Source organism: Ranitomeya variabilis, chromosome 4 (assembly GCF_051348905.1).
Source record: "Ranitomeya variabilis isolate aRanVar5 chromosome 4, aRanVar5.hap1, whole genome shotgun sequence".
Classification (NCBI taxonomy): Eukaryota; Metazoa; Chordata; class Amphibia; order Anura; family Dendrobatidae; genus Ranitomeya; species Ranitomeya variabilis.
This window is the reverse complement of record NC_135235.1, coordinates 721,331,333-721,349,954: the sequence shown is the minus strand read 5'-3', so window position 1 is coordinate 721,349,954 and position 18,622 is coordinate 721,331,333. Positions and strand designations below refer to the sequence as shown.

Genomic DNA, 18,622 nt, shown 5'->3' with positions numbered 1-18,622 from the left:
GTCACATGATCAGGGGCTTCAGTATATGTAGGACTGCTGTGCTGTGTATGATGTGTACGTAGCAAAGCTTGTGTGTGTACGAGTGGTACGGAGCAGAGCTGTTTGTGTACGTAGTGTACGGAGCGGAGCCTCGTTTGTATGAGATGTACATAGCGGAGCCGCGTGTGTACAAAGTGTATGGAGCAGAGCTGTGTGTGTACGAGGTGTACGGAGTGGAGCAGCGTGCATGCGGACCACTCTGTATACACCCCTATACCCCTTCTTTGGTCACAGACCCCTCTGTGTACACTGTGTACACCCATATAACCCAGCTTTGGTCGCAGACCGCTCTGTGTACACTGTGTACACCCATATACCCCAGCTTTGGTCGCAGACCCCTCTGTGTACGCTGTATACACCCGTACTTCACTGCAATCAAACAATTATCACTTGCATTCAAATCAGCTCTCACCTCTGCTAAACAGGCCTATTACACATCCCTCTTATCTTCTTTATCCCACAACCCCAAACAGTTGTTCAACACTTTTATCTCCCTCTTCCGTCCACCACTGCCCCCTCCAACTTCCCTGATCTCTGCTGAGGACTTTGCCACACACTTCAAATATAAGATCGACCAAACAAGGCAAGTCTTCGTTGTCAACCCCTTTGTATACCAGACCAATACCCTAACCCCATAACTTCCCTCTCCAAAATCACTGAAGAAGAGCTTGCTCATCTTCTCTCCAAATCACACCTCACCACTTGTGCACTTGACCCCATCCCACCTACTCCCCAACCTCACCACCACTCATCCCATCCCTAACCCATCTCTTCAACCTATCACTAACTTCTGATACCTTCCCCTCTGCTTTCAAACATGCCACAATCACACCTATCCTCAAAAAACCATAACTTCACCTGAGCGCTATGTCCAGCTATCACCCCATATCTTTGCTCCCATTTGCCTCCAAACTCCTTGAGCAGCACGTCCATTCTGAGCTTTCCTCTCAGTTTGCATCTAACTCTCTCTTGGACAACCTACAATCGGGCTTCCGTCCCCACCATTCCACTGAGACTGCCCTGACCAAAATTACTAATGCCTTATTTACAGCCAAAGCTAACATACAATTCTCTATACTCCTCCTTTTAGACTTGTCCTCTGCTTTTGACACAGTTGACCATTGCCTCCTACTACAGATCCTCTCTTCCTTTGGTGTCAAAGACCTTGCCCTATCTTGGATCTCCTCATACCTTAGCAACCACATATTTAGCATTACCTCCTCCCATACTACCTCTTAATCTCGCCCCCTCTCTGTTGGTGTCCGTCAAGGCTCTGTCCTAGGACCCCTTCTCTTCTCAATGTATACCCTTGGCCTGGGACAACTTATACATTTCTATGGCTTCCAGTACCATCTATATGCTGATGACACTCAGATCTACCTCTCTGGCCCAGATGTCACCTCACTGCTCTCCAGAATCCCAGAGTGTCTATCAGCCATATCCTCCTTCTTCTCCTCTCGCTTCCTCAAGCTCAATGTGGACAAATCTGAACTAATTATCTTTCCTCCATCTCGCATACTCGCCCTACCTGATCTATCTATCAAAATATATGAAATCACACTTTCCCCTGTCCCGGAAATCCATTGCCTCAGAGTAACCCTTGACTCTGCCCTGTCCTTCAAACTGCACATCCAGGCTCTTACCTCTTCCTGTCGCCTCCAGCTCAAAAATATTTCCAAAATCTGTCCTTTCCTCATCCCTCACTCTACCAAAATGCTTGTGCATGCCCTAATCATCTCCCGCCTCGACTACTGCAACATCCTGCTCTGTGGCCTACCTTCTAACACTCGTACCTCTCCAGTCCGTCCTTAACTCTGCTGCCCGACTAATTAATCTCTCTCCTCCCTACACTCCTGCTTCCCCTGTTTGCAAATCCCTTCACTGGCTCCAAATTTCCAAAAGCCATCCATAACCTTTCTCCTCCATATATTTCCAAACTATTCTCTCACTATCTTCCCTCACGTAATCTCTGGTCCTCCCAAGAGCTCCTTCTCTCCTCCACGCTTATTCGCTCCTCACCCAACTGCCTCCCAAGACTTCTCCCGAATATCACCCATCCTCTGGAATTCAGTGCCCCAACACATCCGGTTATCCACCACATTTGGATCCTTCAAACGGAACCTGAAAACCCACCTCTTCAAAAAAGCTTACAACCTGTAATGACCACACAACCACCTCAACACCATCGGAGCTACTGCAACCCCCAACCTACTGTCTCCTTCCCCATAATCCTGTAGAATGTAAGCCAGCACGGCCAGGGTCATCTCCTCTCTGTATCAGTCTGTTATTTTTAGTTTTGTTTACTGTAAGCGATATTTGTATTCTGATGTAACCCCGCTCATGTACAGCACCATGGAATTAAGACCCCCTGTGTACACTGTATACACCCATATACCCCCAGCTTCGGGTGCAGACCCCCCTGTGTACACTGTACACACCCGTATGCCCCCAGCTTTGCTCACAGACCCCCGGCTCTCTATTCCCCTGTAAAACTGACCCCGGACACACACAGTAAAAATGCGGTCGTCAGCCTCTCGTCTCTTGCACATCTAATGATAACATAAGATGGAGTCAGACGAACCCTCCTACAAAACGTGAGAACAAAGTCATTACTACAGGACTGTATGAGAAAGGGATTTATTCTACAAAAAACGCTGGGGCCACAAATGAGAGAGTCTGGGCCCCGTGGCTGGATACTCCGGGCCCCCAGCGTGTTAGGACCAGATGGGGTCTTTGTAAAATAGGAACTGAATATGAGACCCTCTGTTTGGGGACATTTTGTTGTAATTACCCTTTAAAAAAACTGTAATAAAAAATAACTGATACAAGTGTTTCGTTTTCCCCCATTTTGTCTGTAGGAGGTAAAGAGCCGCGGCTGAAGATGCTTTATCTCCAGATGGCTACAGAGGAGGGAGGATTGGCAACTCCGAATGTCATTGTCTATTGTGGGATTGGGAATTAGGAAAAGGGGCAGGAGGAAATTTTAGGTCTTGTTTTAGGGCAAGAGATGCAGTATTTGTCCATAAAATGTAAATGTTAAATGATACTCCAGCACCAGCATTCTCAGGTACACTGGATACTCGATCAAGTATAAAATCCGATGATGTGATGCTGCTGCCAGTCACAGTAATGCCAGCCAACATGGCTATAACACTACCGTGTTTGGCAGGCAATCCTGGCGTGTTTATTGGCCATCTAACATTAGACTTCTGATCATGTGCAGTGCGCTGGCACACTTAGGGTATGGTCAAGATGGCGGATCAACGCAGAAGAGAGAGGCTGGTACAAGGTCTCTGCTTATACTGTGGTGGCGCATCTCATTTCCTGCGCTCATGTCCAGAGAGGCCGGGAAACGCCTCCACTTAGATCAGGTAAGAGAGGCCTCCCTAAGTGTGTGTGAACCCTCTCCACCTCTTACTCTTTCTGTTCTGATAGTTCAGGGTCAGAGACGTAGCTCTGAACTAGCATATTTGGATTCGGGTGCGGCAGGTAACTTTATTCGGCTTAAGGAGGTGAAGAAATACTGGATTCCGGTGGTCGCACTGAGATGCCCTCGAATGATTGCTTCTGTAGATGGCAAGCCTCTGCAGGAGTCTGTCTCTATGGTTACCGAGGAGGTAACTCTGCAAGTGGGAGCTCAGCACCAAGAGAGGATTGCGCTCTACATTTTGCCCAACTTGTCTCATCCCTTTTTGCTCAGTCTTCCTTGGCTTCAGACTCACGAACCTGTCCTGGATTGGCGTTCTGGTGAGATTCTTCGGTGGGGACATTCAAGCCAAGAGAGGTGCATAGTTTCAGTCCGTCCAGTTACGGATTTTCAATCCTCCTCTGGCCCTGTGGGCTTGCCTCCTGCCTATTGGTCTTTTTCTGACGTTTTCGACAAGAAAGAAGCCGAGACTCTTCCGCCTCATCAGCCCTATGACTGCCCTGCCGAATTACGTCCCGGGACCACACTGCCCAGAGGCCGGATCTATCCTTTATCCCCTGCAGAGACGTCTGCCATGTCTGAGTACAGCCAAGAAAATCTCGCAAAGGGTTTTATAAGAAAATCCTCCTCGCCTGCTGGTGCCAGTTTTTTCTTTGTAAAAAAGAAGGACGGCTCTCTAGTCCCTGCATCGACTACCAAGGTCTGAATGACATCACGGTAAAGAATAAATAACCTCTGCCGTTAATTTCAGAGCTCTTTGATCACTTGAGAGGGACGTGGATTTTCTCGAAGTTGGACCTACGTGGAGTCTACAATCTCGTACGTATTCGCCCAGGGGATGAGTGGAAGACTGCCTTTAACACCCGGGATGGACATTATGAGTATCTTGTCATGCCCTTTGGTTTGTGTAACACTCCCGCAGTTTTTCAAGAATTTGTCAACGACATGTTTCAGGATCTGCTTTACTCCTGCATGGTGGTCTACCTTGACGATATCCTCATCTTCTTACCGGATCTGTCTTCCCACAGACAGAGCGTTTGTCTTGTTCTGCAGCACCTCCGAGAGAATCGCCTTTATGCGAAGATGGAAAAGTGTCTCTTCAAGCGATCATCTTTGCCCTTTTTAGGGTATATTGTCTCTGAGAATGGACTGGAGATGGATCCAGAGAAGTTGTCCGCTATCCTCCAGTGGCCTCGTCCGGTAGGGGTGAAAGCTATCCAATGCTTCCTCGGTTTTGCCAATTACTACCGACATTTTATTCCGCATTTCTCGTCCATCATCAAGCCTATCTCCAACCTCACTCGGAAGGGATCCAGTTCTATTGTTTGGTCTCCAGAGGTCGAAGAGGCTTTCTCTAGTCTTAAACAGGCTTTCTCAACCGCACCAGTATTGCATCGGCCTGAGGCTAATAAGCCGTTTGTCCTGGAAGTGGACGCCTCTTCCACTGCAGCTGGCGCAGTGTTATCCCAAAGGTCTTCTTCCGGTCGATTGGTTTCCTGCGGATTCTTTTCTAAGGCCTTCTCTCCTGCGGAGTGCAACTATTCTATTGGGGATCGAGAGTTGCTAGCCATCAAGATGGCCCTTGGGGAGTGGCGCCTTTTGCTGGAGGGAGCTGTTCATCCGTTTATCATCTTCACTGACCATAAGAATCTGGCCTACATCCAGTCAGCCCGGAGGCTCAATCCCTGACAGGCCAGGTGGTCCTTGTTCTTCGCTCGCTTCGATTTTGAATTGCATTTTCGTCCTGGTCTGAAGAATGTTAAAGCAGACGCCTTATCTCAGTCTCATCAACCTCAAGACTTAGAGGAGGATCTCTCTCACATCATTGATCTGGTCAAGGTCATTTCTGTGGCTCCCGTGAGGTTGATTACTCCATCGCCTGGCAAGACCTTTGTTCCTGAGACCAAAAGGACTCAAGTGTTGCGGTGGGGCCACTCCTCCAAAATATCTGCTCATGTTGGGGTTAAAAAGACTTTGGAACTCATCTCTCGGTTTTACTGGTGGCCCTCGCTCTACCAAGATGTGATTCACTTCTCTGCTTCTTGCTCCTCTTGTGCCAAGGTCAAAGTTCTCAGACGATTACCTTCTAGACTGTTGCTTCCATTACCTGTTCCCTCTACTCATTGGCAACACATTGCCTTGGATTTCATCACGGATCTGCCCTGTTGTTCTGGTTTCACTACCATCCTGGTAGTGGTAGACCACTTCTCCAAGATGGCACACTTTGTTCCGTTACAGCAACTACCTTCAGCTCATGAATTGGCAAAAGTATTTGTCCAGCATGTTTTTTTTGACTTCATGGATTCCCTTCACACATGGTGTCAGATCGAGGTGAGCAGTTTACTTCTCGATTTTGGAAGGCTCTGTGCGGACTTCTGGAGGTCAAGTTGGATTTCTCTTCTGCGTATCACCCTCAAACCAATGGTCAAGTGGAACGTGTCAATCAGGTGTTGGCGTCCTATCTTCGCCATTTCTCTAATGCACATCATGATAATTGGTCAAGTCTTCTTCCATGGGCTGAGTTTGCCTACAATAACCACCCTAGCGAGTCTTCAGACAAGTCTCCATTCTTTGTGGTCTTTGGCATGCATCCCAGGGTTCTATTGCCCGTCTCAGCCACCGCTGGGGTTCCAGCAGCAGACTCCGTGACTGTGGATTTCTACAAGATCTGGCTGGAGACTGAGGAAGCCCTGGAAAAGATGGGTGAACGCGTGAAGAGACATGCTGACAAGAGGCGCCTGGATGCTCCATCTTTTCTTCCTGGCGAAAAGGTTTGGCTGTCTTCAAAATATATTAGATTGAAGATTCCTTCTTACAAGCTTGGACCTCGTTATATCGGCCCTTTTGAAGTCCTCCGGCGCATTAACAATGTAGCTTACAAGCTCAGGTTGCCTGTCTCACTCCGTATTCCTTATGTCTTCCACGTCTCTCTCCTGAAGCCGGTCATTCTTAATCATTTTCATTCTGTTCCTAGTTCTTCTCCTCCTCCGATCTCTGCAGATAACGCTTTTGAGGTGGAGGATATCTTAGCATCCAAAAGAGTCAGGGGCAAGACATTCTTTTTGGTTGATTGGAAAGGCTTTGGTCCTGAGGAGAGGCCTTGGGAACCTAGGGAGAACATTAATGCTCCTCGCATTCTTAAGAAGTTTTTGTCTAAGAATAGAGGGAGGGGGTGTAATAGAGGGGGTACTATTACCTCGGCTCCTGTTCCTGGCGCTCCACCTGCTGCCGCCGGGTCCAAGTCACGAGCTGTCCCCGCTGCATCCTCCTCACTCCGGTTCTCGGTGCTGACATCCCGGCGCGCGTCCTCCCTGCACTCAGCTGCCCGCTCCTGTGGGTTGCGCAGGCGCAATAGGTTCTGACCGCGCGCGCTCCCTTTGCTCTTCTCTTCCTTCATGACCTGACCCGGCAGTACTTCCTGGCCAATCGATGTCTGGCGTCAGGTATTTCAGGCCCTCCTCCCTTAGTGGAGGCGCCTGATTATCATGTTTACCCTGCCATAGTTAGGCCGCATTGTTACCCTGTGCTTTGCTAGTCTAGTTGCTGATTAACCCTTTGGTTTCCTTCCTCTCTTTCTGTACCTGCTCCCATGTTCCTCAGTTCCAGTGTTCCCATTCCTCAGTCCGATCCTCAGCTCCTCATCAGTCTCTTCTTTCAGTCTTCTGGCTCACCTTGTCCTCAGCTCCTTTACTTCCCACCCAGGTTTTACTCCGTCTCCTCCTTCCTGTTTTTCCTTGCCTGGCTTCCCTCCGTTCCTTTCCTCTTAGTTTTACTCCCCGGTTCTCCCTGTTTCCTTTTCTTTGAATCGATCCCTGGTCTTGGCCTCCGTGGTACTTGATATCCCTGTGCTTGCCTCCTAACAGTCCCTGTATAGAGGTTGGTCCCACTCTGGAGTGCTCGCTCGGGGGAGGTTCGGTTCCACGGTCCAGTGGGTCCACTCTTTGTTCCCGTCGCCTTCGGCGTAACATGCACTTTATTGATTTCTTGGCTGCTATATATACTTTTTATATGGTAAGGCATTCTGTCTACTACAAATCATATATGACACTCATTTTTGCCTAGATTCTGTGCATTTTTGCATTTTATACACCTTGGAAAAATGTTGCTGTTATATTGACCAGCAAATCATAAAATTTTTTTTTTGCACACCATAGTTGTATTTGCCTTATACTTATATTGGCACTGTGAGTAAGGCTTATTGCCTAACCTAATCCTTGCAAATACTTCTTAGTGTTACCATCTGATAATGATTTATGTGGTCAGACATTGTGTCAGTTATGCTTTTATTTTTGGTATATGCTTCCCATTTTTTGATAGGTTATATTTAGTTTGGAAGTGCCAATACACCTAGGCCATTTTTTTTGTTTATCTGAAATAATAGTAGAAGAAGTCAGCAGCAGTGACTCACACACACGGCCTTTATAACTGCATAAGTGTGCAATCATGGAAGGCTACCTTTTTTTCTTTTATTTCTGCTCTTTCATTTTTCCCTCCCCTTCTAAGAGCTGTAACTTTGACTTTGTCAGCGGGAAAATAAAAAATGTTGTGTGGACTTTTGTAGACACGTTTATATTTGACAGGTCAGTATCTCCGGTACTTGTGGTGACAGTTTCCACATATACCGGATACACTGACACACACACAGACCCAGTGAATGAATGAGTCTGCGCACAAGTGTGTGTTTCGAATCACACGGACACATTCAAGTCAATGAGTCCATGTGACAGGTACCCCACATGGATGCCATCCGTGCAAGCCGTATCAGAGCCTGGGAATCAGTGTACAGTTTACTCTGTTCCCAAGTACAAAGTGCTGAACGCTGCCCTCATCATGGTTCCCAGCCAGACTAGGACAAAAAAGCAGCCCTGCCACACAAATCCCACCAACCCACATACTATAACACATCCCACCCCCCGATCAGTGGATTTTTATTTACTTACTCCAGAGATTTGGGTTTTTGTCAGTGCTGGAGTGGCGCTTCAAGTGTGTACCCCCTAGCCCCAGTAATATTCTCACCCTCCAGCATCTTCCAGGATGGCCAGGACAAGGTTCTCATAGACTAGTACTGAAATGTGACCTCGATGCCGCTCCATGAAAAAAATATAAAAAAATAAATATATAAAAGTTCAAATCACCCCCCTTTCACCCCATTCAAAATAAAACTATAAAAAAAAATCAAACATACAAATATTTGGTATCACCGCATTCAGAATTGCCCGATCATTAAAAAAAGAAATTAACCTGATCGCTAAACAGTGTAGCGAGTAAAAAAGTCAAGAAGTCAGAATTACGTTTTTTTTGTCACTGTGACATTGCACTAAAATGCAATAATGGGTGATCAATAGATCGTATTTGCGCCAAAATCATATCAATAAAAACTTCAGCTCGGCGCACAAAAAATAAGCCCTCACCCAACCCGAGATGTCAAAAAATGGAGGCACTATGGGTATTGCAAAATGGCGCAACTTTTTTCGCTATAAAAACGCGGTATGTTAAATATGAATTAATTGAATTATTTTTAATCTCAATTCAGTACTGAGCACATTGATTCTTGCTGACAGTACAAAGGGCTATTTCTGTGTATGTATAAGTCAACACCATATACAGGGAACACGTGGTCTGTAGGAAACATATAAACGTCTCTTAGAAGGGTGGGGGTTTGCTTTTGTCACGTGGGGGTTGTCACCTACTTCCTTCACTATCATTCTCCATGGACATCAGACAAGTCACTCAAGGAAGCAACAGCTGGTAGCGGTAGCCATGATGACCTTCAGATTTCACACAGACAGAAGGCTTCTACCATTCAGAACTTTGGGAAAGATGAGTATCAAGTGCTGATATCTACACATGGACAATCTGTTCGTAACTATTTCATCAATTTTATGTTTCACTGCAATGTGGTTTTTCTGTGGACAATTCAATAAACCACTACACTTTTTATGAGAATATCATGACATTTTTCTTTAAGAATAACGCACCTGGTGAATAGTCTTGATTAAATAAATGTGCAAAATATGCATATTTAACACGGTAAAACCACGAAAAAAAATCATACATTAAGCATTCTATTATTAGAATGCAATCCGCAATTTTTGTGGACGTTGCATTTTTTTTCTGCAGCGGAATCGCATTTCGGAAAAAAATGCAACATGTTCATTCTTTGTGCGGAATCGCGGGGAGTCCACACACACGTTCCCAGTAATGCCTAGCGGCAATGATCCCAGATGACGTAGTGGTCTCGCAAGACCACTAGGTCATCACAGGTCATTGCCGCAAAAGCATCCTTGGGAACGGGAGCATCGCGAGGAGCGGCAAGACTGCCGGAGACGCCGGAAGGTGAGAATATCACGATTTTTTTACTTTTTTTATTATTTTTAACATTAGATCTTTTTACTATTGATGCTGAATAGGCAGTATCAATAGTAAAAAGTTGGTCACACTTGTCAAACACTATGTTTGACAAGTGTGACCAACCTGTCAATCAGTTTTCCAAGCAATGCTACAGATCGCTTGGAAAACACTAGCATTCTGCAAGCTAATTACGCTTGTAAAATGCTAGTGTTTAGTGGGAAAACGCATGCGTTTTTCCCGTGGCAGAGAGTTCTGGAATTGCCGCGGAAATTTCCGCGGCAATTCCGGACTTGTGCACATAACCTTAAACAGGTTTTCCAAGATTTATTTTTGTTTGGCCATAGGAATATAAAAAACAAACCAATAATGACAATCCACAAGTGCAATGCAGCCTCTCTGACAACAGGACAGGAGAAGTGTATACAGTGCCTACAAGTAGTATTCAACCCCCTGCAGATTTAGCAGGTTTACACATTTGGAATTAACTTGGCATTGTGACATTTGGACTGTAGATCAGCCTGGAAGTGTGAAATGCACTGCAGCAAAAAAGAATGTTATTTCTTTGTTTGTTTGTCTTTTAAATTGGGAAAAGTATTTTCAGAGGGTCATTTATTATTCAACCCCTCAACCTACCAGAATTCTGTTTGGTTCCCCTAAAGTATTAAGAAGTAGTTCAGGCACAAAGAACAATGAGCTTCACATGTTTGGATTAATTATCTCTTTTTCCAGCCTTTTCTGACTATTTAAGACCCTCCCCAAACTTGTGAACAGCACTTGAGGCTGGAAAAAGAGATAATTAATCCAAACATGTGAAGCTCATTGTTCTTTGTGCCTGAACTACTTCTTAATACTTTAGGGGAACCAAACAGAATTCTGGTAGGTTGAGGGGTTGAATAATAAATGACCCTCTGAAAAAACTTTTCCCAATTTAAAAAAAAAATAAACAAAGAAATAACATTCTTTTTTGCTGCAGTGCATTTCACACTTCCAGGCTGATCTACAGTCCAAATGTCACAATGCCAAGTTAAATCCAAATGTGTAAACCTGCTAAATCTGCAGGGGGTTGAATACTACTTGTAGGCACTGTATATAAAAAGAACAACAACAAAATTCCTCACTAGTGATGAGCGAGTATACTCGTTGCTCGGGTGACCTCCGAGTATTTGTTAGTGTTCGGACATTTAGTTTTCATCACCGCAGCTGAATGATTTACAGCTACTAGCCAGCCTAAGTACATGTGGGGGTTGCCTGGTTGCTAGGCAATCCCCACATGTATTCTAGTAGCTGTATGGCTATGTGACCACGTTGCGGATTGGTGTGTGGAGTTTTCCGCATTGTTTTTGCAAAATCCGCAGGTAAACCACCCTGCGGATTACCCGTGGATTTACCGCGGTTTTTGTGCGGATTCCACCTGCGGTTTTACTCCTGCGGGGTCCTATTGAGGAGCAGATGTAAACCGCTGTGGTATACGCACAAAGAATTGACATGCTGGGGAAAAAACAAAGCTGCGCTTCCGCGCATTTTTTTCACAGCATGTGCACTGCGGATTTTGTTGTCCATACGTTTACAGGGTACTGTACAACGCATAGAAAACAGCTGCAGATCCGCAGCATCAAATCCGCACCAAAATCCACAAAGCGTGCACATAGCCTAAATCATTCAGCTGTAGCGATGAAAACTAAATCTCTGAATTCTAACAAATACTCGGAGGTCACAAGAGCGTGCTCGGGAAAACTCGCTCATCACTATTCCTCACCTTTCCGCAGAGATGCTTTTAATCTATTAGTCCACATCACAGGTTCAGCTCTGCTACATCTAGATGGCAGGCCAATATGAGCAGGAAAAAGGCTTCTCTCCTGTGTGGGTTCTCTGGTGTATATCAAAATCTGATTTCTGGTTAAAACATTTCCCACATTCTGAACAGGAAAAAGGCTTCTACCCTGTGTGAGTTCTCTGGTGGCTATCAAGAGCCGATTTCCAGATAAAACATTTCCCACATTTTGAACAGGAAAAAGGCCTCTCCCCTGTGTGAATTCTGTGGTGGGTAACAAAATTTGATTTACGTGCAAAACATTTCCCACATTCTGAACATGAAAAAGGTTTTTCTCCTGTGTGAGTTCTGTGGTGGCTATCAAGAACAGATTTCCGGTTAAAACATTTCCCACATTCTGAACAGGAAAAAGGCTTCTTCCCTGTGTGAGTTCTCTGGTGCTGAACAAAATGTGATTTACGTGCAAAACATTTCCCACATTCTGAACAAGAAAAAGGTTTCTCCCCTGTGTGAGCTCTCTGGTGGCAAACAAAATATGATTTACGTGCAAAACATTTCCCACATTCTGAACATGAAAAAGGTTTCTCCCCTGTGTGAGCGCTCTGGTGGTCAACAAAACATGATTTACGTGAAAAACATTTCCCACATTCTGCACAGGAAAACGGTTTCTCCCCTGTGTGTGTTCTCTGGTGGATATCAAGATCCGATTTCCAGTTAAAACATTTCCCACATTCCGAACAGGAAAAAGGCTTCTCCCCTGTGTGAGTTCTCTGGTGGATATCAAGAAGCGATTTCCAGATAAAACATTTCCCACATTCCAAACAGGTAAAAGGCTTCTCCACTGTGTGAGTTCTCTGGTGGTTAAGAAAATGTGATTTCATTGTAAAATATTTCGTACATTCTGAACATGAATATAACTTCTTCGCTTTAGGATCAGTTTGTTTTTTAATGCCTCTTTTGGGACTTTGATTTTCCTTAGTAGTCGGTAATGAATCAGACGATGGGACAGGTTTCATAGGATCAGATGACAGATCTTTGCTGTGAATGGATGATTGTATATGTGGAGTAATAGCAATCACTTCAGTTGTATCCTGTAGGATCTCAAGATCATCAGATTTAAAAACTGAAGATGTCAGCTGTCCATCTGATCTCCTGGTACAATCTGATAAGATAAAAAAAACTATTTTTAATAAAATATCCATGAGTTTTATATTTTTGAACATTTCTAATTAAACTGTCCATAAAAATGACAAGCTTTGTAAAAAACTTTAATTATTTACCAAGACAATGACAGTTCACAGTCTAATAGAAAACCTTATTGGATGAACCAGTAGAGCGTAGAGTTCAACTGTTTGCTCATTCTGCCTCCCAAATATCGAATAAAAAGAAACCAATCAATGTTATGTAGGCGAAAATAATACCAATTCTCATCTCATAAAAAACAAGTCCCCACTCAGGTTCATCACCTGTCAATGGAAAAACAGAGTTGCCACACTATTAGTGGCTCAAAGGCTGTTGAAAAGCAACAAGGTTTCTATAAACCAATGCAGCAACATCCCTCTCACTTCTGAGTCTTGCAGTGTGGGCAAACAACATTTATTATTCCTGTATTTAGCAATATTATAGTGAGAACAATCCATTTCATTTACAGTGTGTGTCTCCTGGAGCACAATCTGGTCACTATGTGTTAGGTAACAAAATGGCAAATGTGCAAATGTTTTCACTCTCCAGCATTATTATTATTAATTATTATAGTGCCATTTATTCCATGGCGCTTTACATGTGAGGAAGGGTATACATAATAAAAACAAGTACAATAATCTTAAACAACACAAGTCACAACTGGTACAGCAGAAGAGAGGACCCTGCCCGCGAGGGCTTACAATCTACAAGGGATAGGTGAGGATACAATAGGTGAGGGTAGAGCTGGTCGTGCAGCGGTTTGGTCGATCGGTGGTTATTGCAGGTTGTAGGCTTGTCGGAAGAGGTAGGTCTTCAGGTTCTTTTCGAAGGTTTCGATGGTAGGCGAGAGTCTGATATGTTGTGGTAGAGAGTTCCAGAGTAGGGTTGATGAACAAGAGAAATCTTATATGCGATTGGGGGAAGAGGAGATAAAAGGGGAGTAGAGAAGGAGATCTTGTGAGGATCGGAGGTTGCGTGCAGGTAAGTCCCGGGAGACGAGTTCACAGATGTATGGAGGAGACAGGTTGTGGATGGCTTTGTATGTCATGGTTAGGGTTTTGTACTGGAGTCTCTGGGCAATGGGGAGCCAGTGAAGGGAATGACAGAGGGGAGAGGCCGGGGAATGGGGGGGGACAGGTGCATTAGTCAGGCAGTAGACTTTAGAATAGATTGGAGGGGTGCGAGAGTGTTCGAGGGGAGGCCACAGAGCAGGAGGTTGCAGTAGTCAAGGCGGAAGATGATCAAGACATGGATTGGATGGTTTTTCCAGATTCTTGGTTTAGGAATGTATGGATCCGTGAAATATTTTTGAGTTGAAGGAGGCAGGAAGGGGAAAGGGCTTGGATATATGGTTTGAAGGAGAGATCAGCCTCAAGGATTACCCAGACGCAGTGAGCTTGTGGGACTGGGGAGAGCGGGCAGCCGTTTACTGTAATGGATAAGTTTGTTGGGGGGAGTTCACGTGAGATGGGGGAAAGATGATGAATTCTGTTTTGTCCATGTTCAGATTTTGAAATCTAGCGGAGAAGAAGGATGGGGGGGCTCTGGGGGGTGTCGACCAAAACTGTCTCTGATATTATCAATCTTCTGCTTGAATAATAAGGCAAAGTCTTCAGCTAAGATGAGTGGGGAGGGAGGAGGTGCTGGGGGACAGAGGAGAGAATTGAAGGTGTTGACTAACTGTTTAGGGTTGTGAGACAGGGAGGATATGAGAGATGAGAAGTAGGTTTGTTTAGCTGCAGTAAGTGTGGCCTTGAAAGTAGTGAGGGACTCTTTGAATGCGATGACGTGCTCGTTGGAGTGGGATCTTTTCCATCTCTGCTCAGCAGCCCTGGAAGCTCACCTCAGTTCTTTGGTCAGGCTGGTGTGCCAGGGCTGTCTGTTGATTTTGCGAGCTTTGGTATGTGTGAGACATCTATCATTATGCCATTATGGTCTATTCCTATTTATGGTCCCCTGATGAGCCCCTATACTAGGAGGGGGCGAAACGTGTAGGGACAAGGACACTGGGACAAATAATGCTGTTTTACTCAGATAAGTTACCTACTATGGTGTCCTTAGCATGCTATTGTTGAATTATGACAACTCATTTATGATATTTGGTGGATAGCACCTTGTTGAAGTATGTTCCAAAAAGAAAGGAGCAAGGTTTCTATTTAGAATGCTATGGTAAAATGTACTGGTCGCTGAGAAATTTTATCTTGTGGCAATCTATTATATGTGTAGACCTAAAGTACAGGGATGATGTAAAAATGTGAAGACTAAAGAAACTGACACGTCACTCCTCTTCATATATATAGGGGTTTCGGTGCCTGAGACAAGGGTCACCACTCCCTTCACAAATGTAGAAAATGATGTCCCGGCACTCAAAAAAATGTTATTCAGGCAAATTAACTTTTATTAGCAGAACACATTCCAGAGATTTGTTGTAACGTTTCGGTCTTTACATTGACCTTCGTCAGACAAAAAGTCTGGCGCACATCCACCATTTTTCTGCACCTCACACGCTGAAGCGTCGGACCCCTTTGCTATGTCCTGCACTGGACTTTTCCATTGATGGCTCCTTCCTGCCCATGGCTATTGATAGGACTTCTTATATGATTATATGCGCTATATAGACTTTTTGTCTGACGAAGGTCAATGTAAAGACCGAAACGTTACAACAAATCTCTGGAATGTGTTCTGCTAATAAAAGTTAATTTGCCTGAATAACATTTTTTTGAGTGCCGGGACATCATTTTCTACAGATGTAAAAATGTGGGACTAATTTGGCTATCTATACATGTATCACACTAGAGCCAATAGACATTATCAGTATATGGTACTCTGTTTTATATCATCACTTTTAAATGAGCATAAATATATGCATCCGTGGTTTACATCCTTTTGATATATTGTGAAATAACCACAGCCCTATCCAATTGGCAAGCCTTTTTTCTTGCTTATTTTTTATGCAGAAGATTCATTAAGGCTAGATTACTCAGCTAGATCTTTTATGTGTGTGCATGGTGTGGGGGGGACTTGGGTTTGGGTAGTGGCTAGGGCTTTCTAGGGACAGCCGACGCGGAGTGGGGGCTCCATATCGTGTGTTAGGGTGCCAACCTCCACTGTTAGGAAGGGCACAGGTCATTTAGGATCACATTAGGGTCCAACTATGAATTTGCCACCTACTACCCCCTATTTTTTGTCCACTGCTCTGGCCCACCAATACCCAGTCCTTTTCTTGGTGTTAGTTAACATATTTGACTTTTTTGCTGATTAAATTGTAAAAGTAAAAATAAAGGTATTTTTTAAGGGTTATTTTCTTTTTTGGTCTTTAAGTATGTGTGAGAGGGGCAACAGATTCCAAAGCTACAGCTATTGTGGTGTTATATAGAGCGGCAGCCGCATTGTGTAGGGAACTTATTTCTGTAAGAGGGAGTAGGGATTCAGAGAGTGAGTGTAGATCGAGGTGTTTAAGATTTCTGAGAGGGTGTGCAAGTTTGTGGGTTGGGGGCTGTAGACAAGGAGTGGAGAGGGAAGTGAATGTGAGTAGGTTGTGGTCAGAAAGAGGAAAAGGTGCGTTAGAGAGGTTAGATAGGGAGCAGAGGCAGGAGAAGATGAGGTCCAGTGTGTGGCCATCTTTGTGGGTGGCTGTAGAAGACCATTGAGTGAGGCCCAAGGAGAAAGTGAGAGATAGACGCTTAGTGGCAGCTGAGAGGGAAGTGTCAATGGGGATGTTGAAGTCACCCAAGATGATAGTTGGGATGTCAGCGAAGAGGAAATGAAGTATCCAGGTGGTGAAGTGGTCAAAGAAGGTGGTGGATGGCCCTGGGGGCGGTAAATGAGAGCCAGTTGGAGGGGTAGTAGATGAGCACAGAGTGCACCTCAAAGGAAGGTATGGTAACAGAGGGTGGTAATTGGATTGGGGTGAAGGAGCAGTTATCTGACAGGAGAAAACCAACTCCTCCACCATGCTTGCTGCTGGGGCAGGGTGTGTGAGAAAGGTGGAATCCACCATACGAAAGTGCAGCAGGAGAGGCTATGTCAGAAGGGGTGAGCCAGGTTTCGGTGATGGCGAGGAAGGAAAGTTTGGTAGTAACAAAAAGATCATGGATGTGGGAAAGCTTGTTGCAGACAGAGCGAGCATTCCACAGAGCTCCTGTTAGTGGGACTGGGGAGGCAGGGGCTGGGCGAATGGGTATAAGGTTAGGGAGGTTATGGAAATTTGTGATAGAGCGTGGATGGGAGGTAGAAATGACTGTGGGGATGTGGTGAGGAGAACCAGGCTTTGGAGAGATATCACCAGCAGTGAGAAGGAGCAGAGAAAGTGTTAGCAGGTGGGAGCAGGAGAGGGCATGAGGTGGCTGTCTGTGTTTGGAGACAGAGGATTGTATGTTGAGGAACAGTTCTGAGGAGGAGGTGAGATGGATGGGGAGAATTGAAGAAGAGATGAACAGTTCCTTACTAGGAGCAGGGATTAGGGGAGTTAGCAGAAAGAGATGGATTATAGGGGTGATAGTGAAAACAAACAGAAACATTGTTACAGTGACTGTGTCCAGTTCCCTTCAGTTCCCTTCTCTTTCAATTCTTGTTTTAATTCTGATCTTCACACTTGTATGATACACTTATAAGATACACACTGAAGACTAAAGGTACCGTCACACTAAACGATATCGCTAGCAATCCGTGACGTTGCAGCGTCCTCGCTAGCGATATCGTTTAGTTTGACACGCAGCAGCGATCAGAATCCTGCTGTGATGTCGCTGGTCGCTGAATAAAGTCCAGAACTTTATTTGGTCGTCCGATCGCTGTGTATCGTTGTGTTTGACACCAAAAGCAACGATACCAGCGATGTTTTACACTGGTAACCAGGGTAAACATCGGGTTACTAAGCGCAGGGCCGCGCTTAGTAACCCGATGTTTACCCTGGTTACCAGCGTAAAAGTAAAAAAAACAAACAGCACATACTCACATGCACGTCCCCCGGCGTCTGCTTCCTGACACTGACTGAGCGCCGGCCCTAAATTGAAAGTGAAACCACAGCGGTGACGTCACCGCTGTGCTGTTAGGGCCGGAGCTCAGTCAGTGTCAGGAAGCGGACGGCAGGGGACGCGCATGTGAGTATGTGCTGTTTGTTTTTTTTACTTTTACGCTGGTAACCAGGTTAAACATCGGGTTACTAAGCGCGTCCCTGCGCTTAGCAACCCGATGTTTACCCTGGTTACCCGGGGACCTCGGCATCGTTGGTCGCTGGAGAGCTGTCTGTGTGACAGCTCCCCAGCGATCAAACAGCGACGCTGCAGCGATCGGCATCGTTGTCGCTATCGCTGCAGCGTCGCTTAGTGTGACGGTACCTTTAAGTCTTGGCAGACTTGAGATATGCAATATATGTGCTACAAAGTGCATTCAGGTGTGAAGCAGAGAGGAGTGGTCTCTGTTCATCTTGGTCAGAGAATTAAGAGTGGACCAGATGCATATAATCAAGCCAAAGTAAACAAGGTCATAAATAACACTGGGGTAAAGCTGGGGTTAGTTGAAAGACATACCATGTGAATACTAGGAGCAGAGGTAAGAGTCTGTGTGGAAAGTGGGGTGACGTACCAGGTGGGGATTATATGCACTTCATATAGACAGACAAAGCAGGAAAGCTGGGTGGATGAGCATACCACGTGGGGATTATATCCACTGCATGTTAATTTCCGAGAAGTGGCTGTGGAGTCAAAATATTCACTCCTCCTATAGATTATAACCATCAGTGAATTAATTGATAAAATGGAATCACTTTATGGGGATTTTGACTATTCTGGTTTTCTGTTATTTAGTTATATTAGGGCTTCTGCATATGGTGTGTTCGATCTCATATGGGATCT

General features: G+C 45.0%; 2 protein-coding genes across 2 annotated transcripts in view; both read right to left on the bottom strand.

Annotated features, from left to right (window-relative positions):
* Positions 1-18,622, bottom strand: part of LOC143766669 (uncharacterized) — a 59,182-nt gene that overhangs the window by 8,975 nt on the left and 31,585 nt on the right. The gene's annotated exons all lie outside the window — the stretch shown is intronic.
* Positions 7,733-18,622, bottom strand: part of LOC143766670 (uncharacterized) — a 39,904-nt gene continuing 29,014 nt past the window's right edge. Inside the window, exon 6 of the mRNA XM_077254521.1 lies at positions 7,733-12,750. Within this exon, the coding sequence (XP_077110636.1) occupies positions 11,753-12,750 (998 nt within the window). The 3' untranslated portion in view covers positions 7,733-11,752. The remainder of the gene's footprint in view (positions 12,751-18,622) is intronic.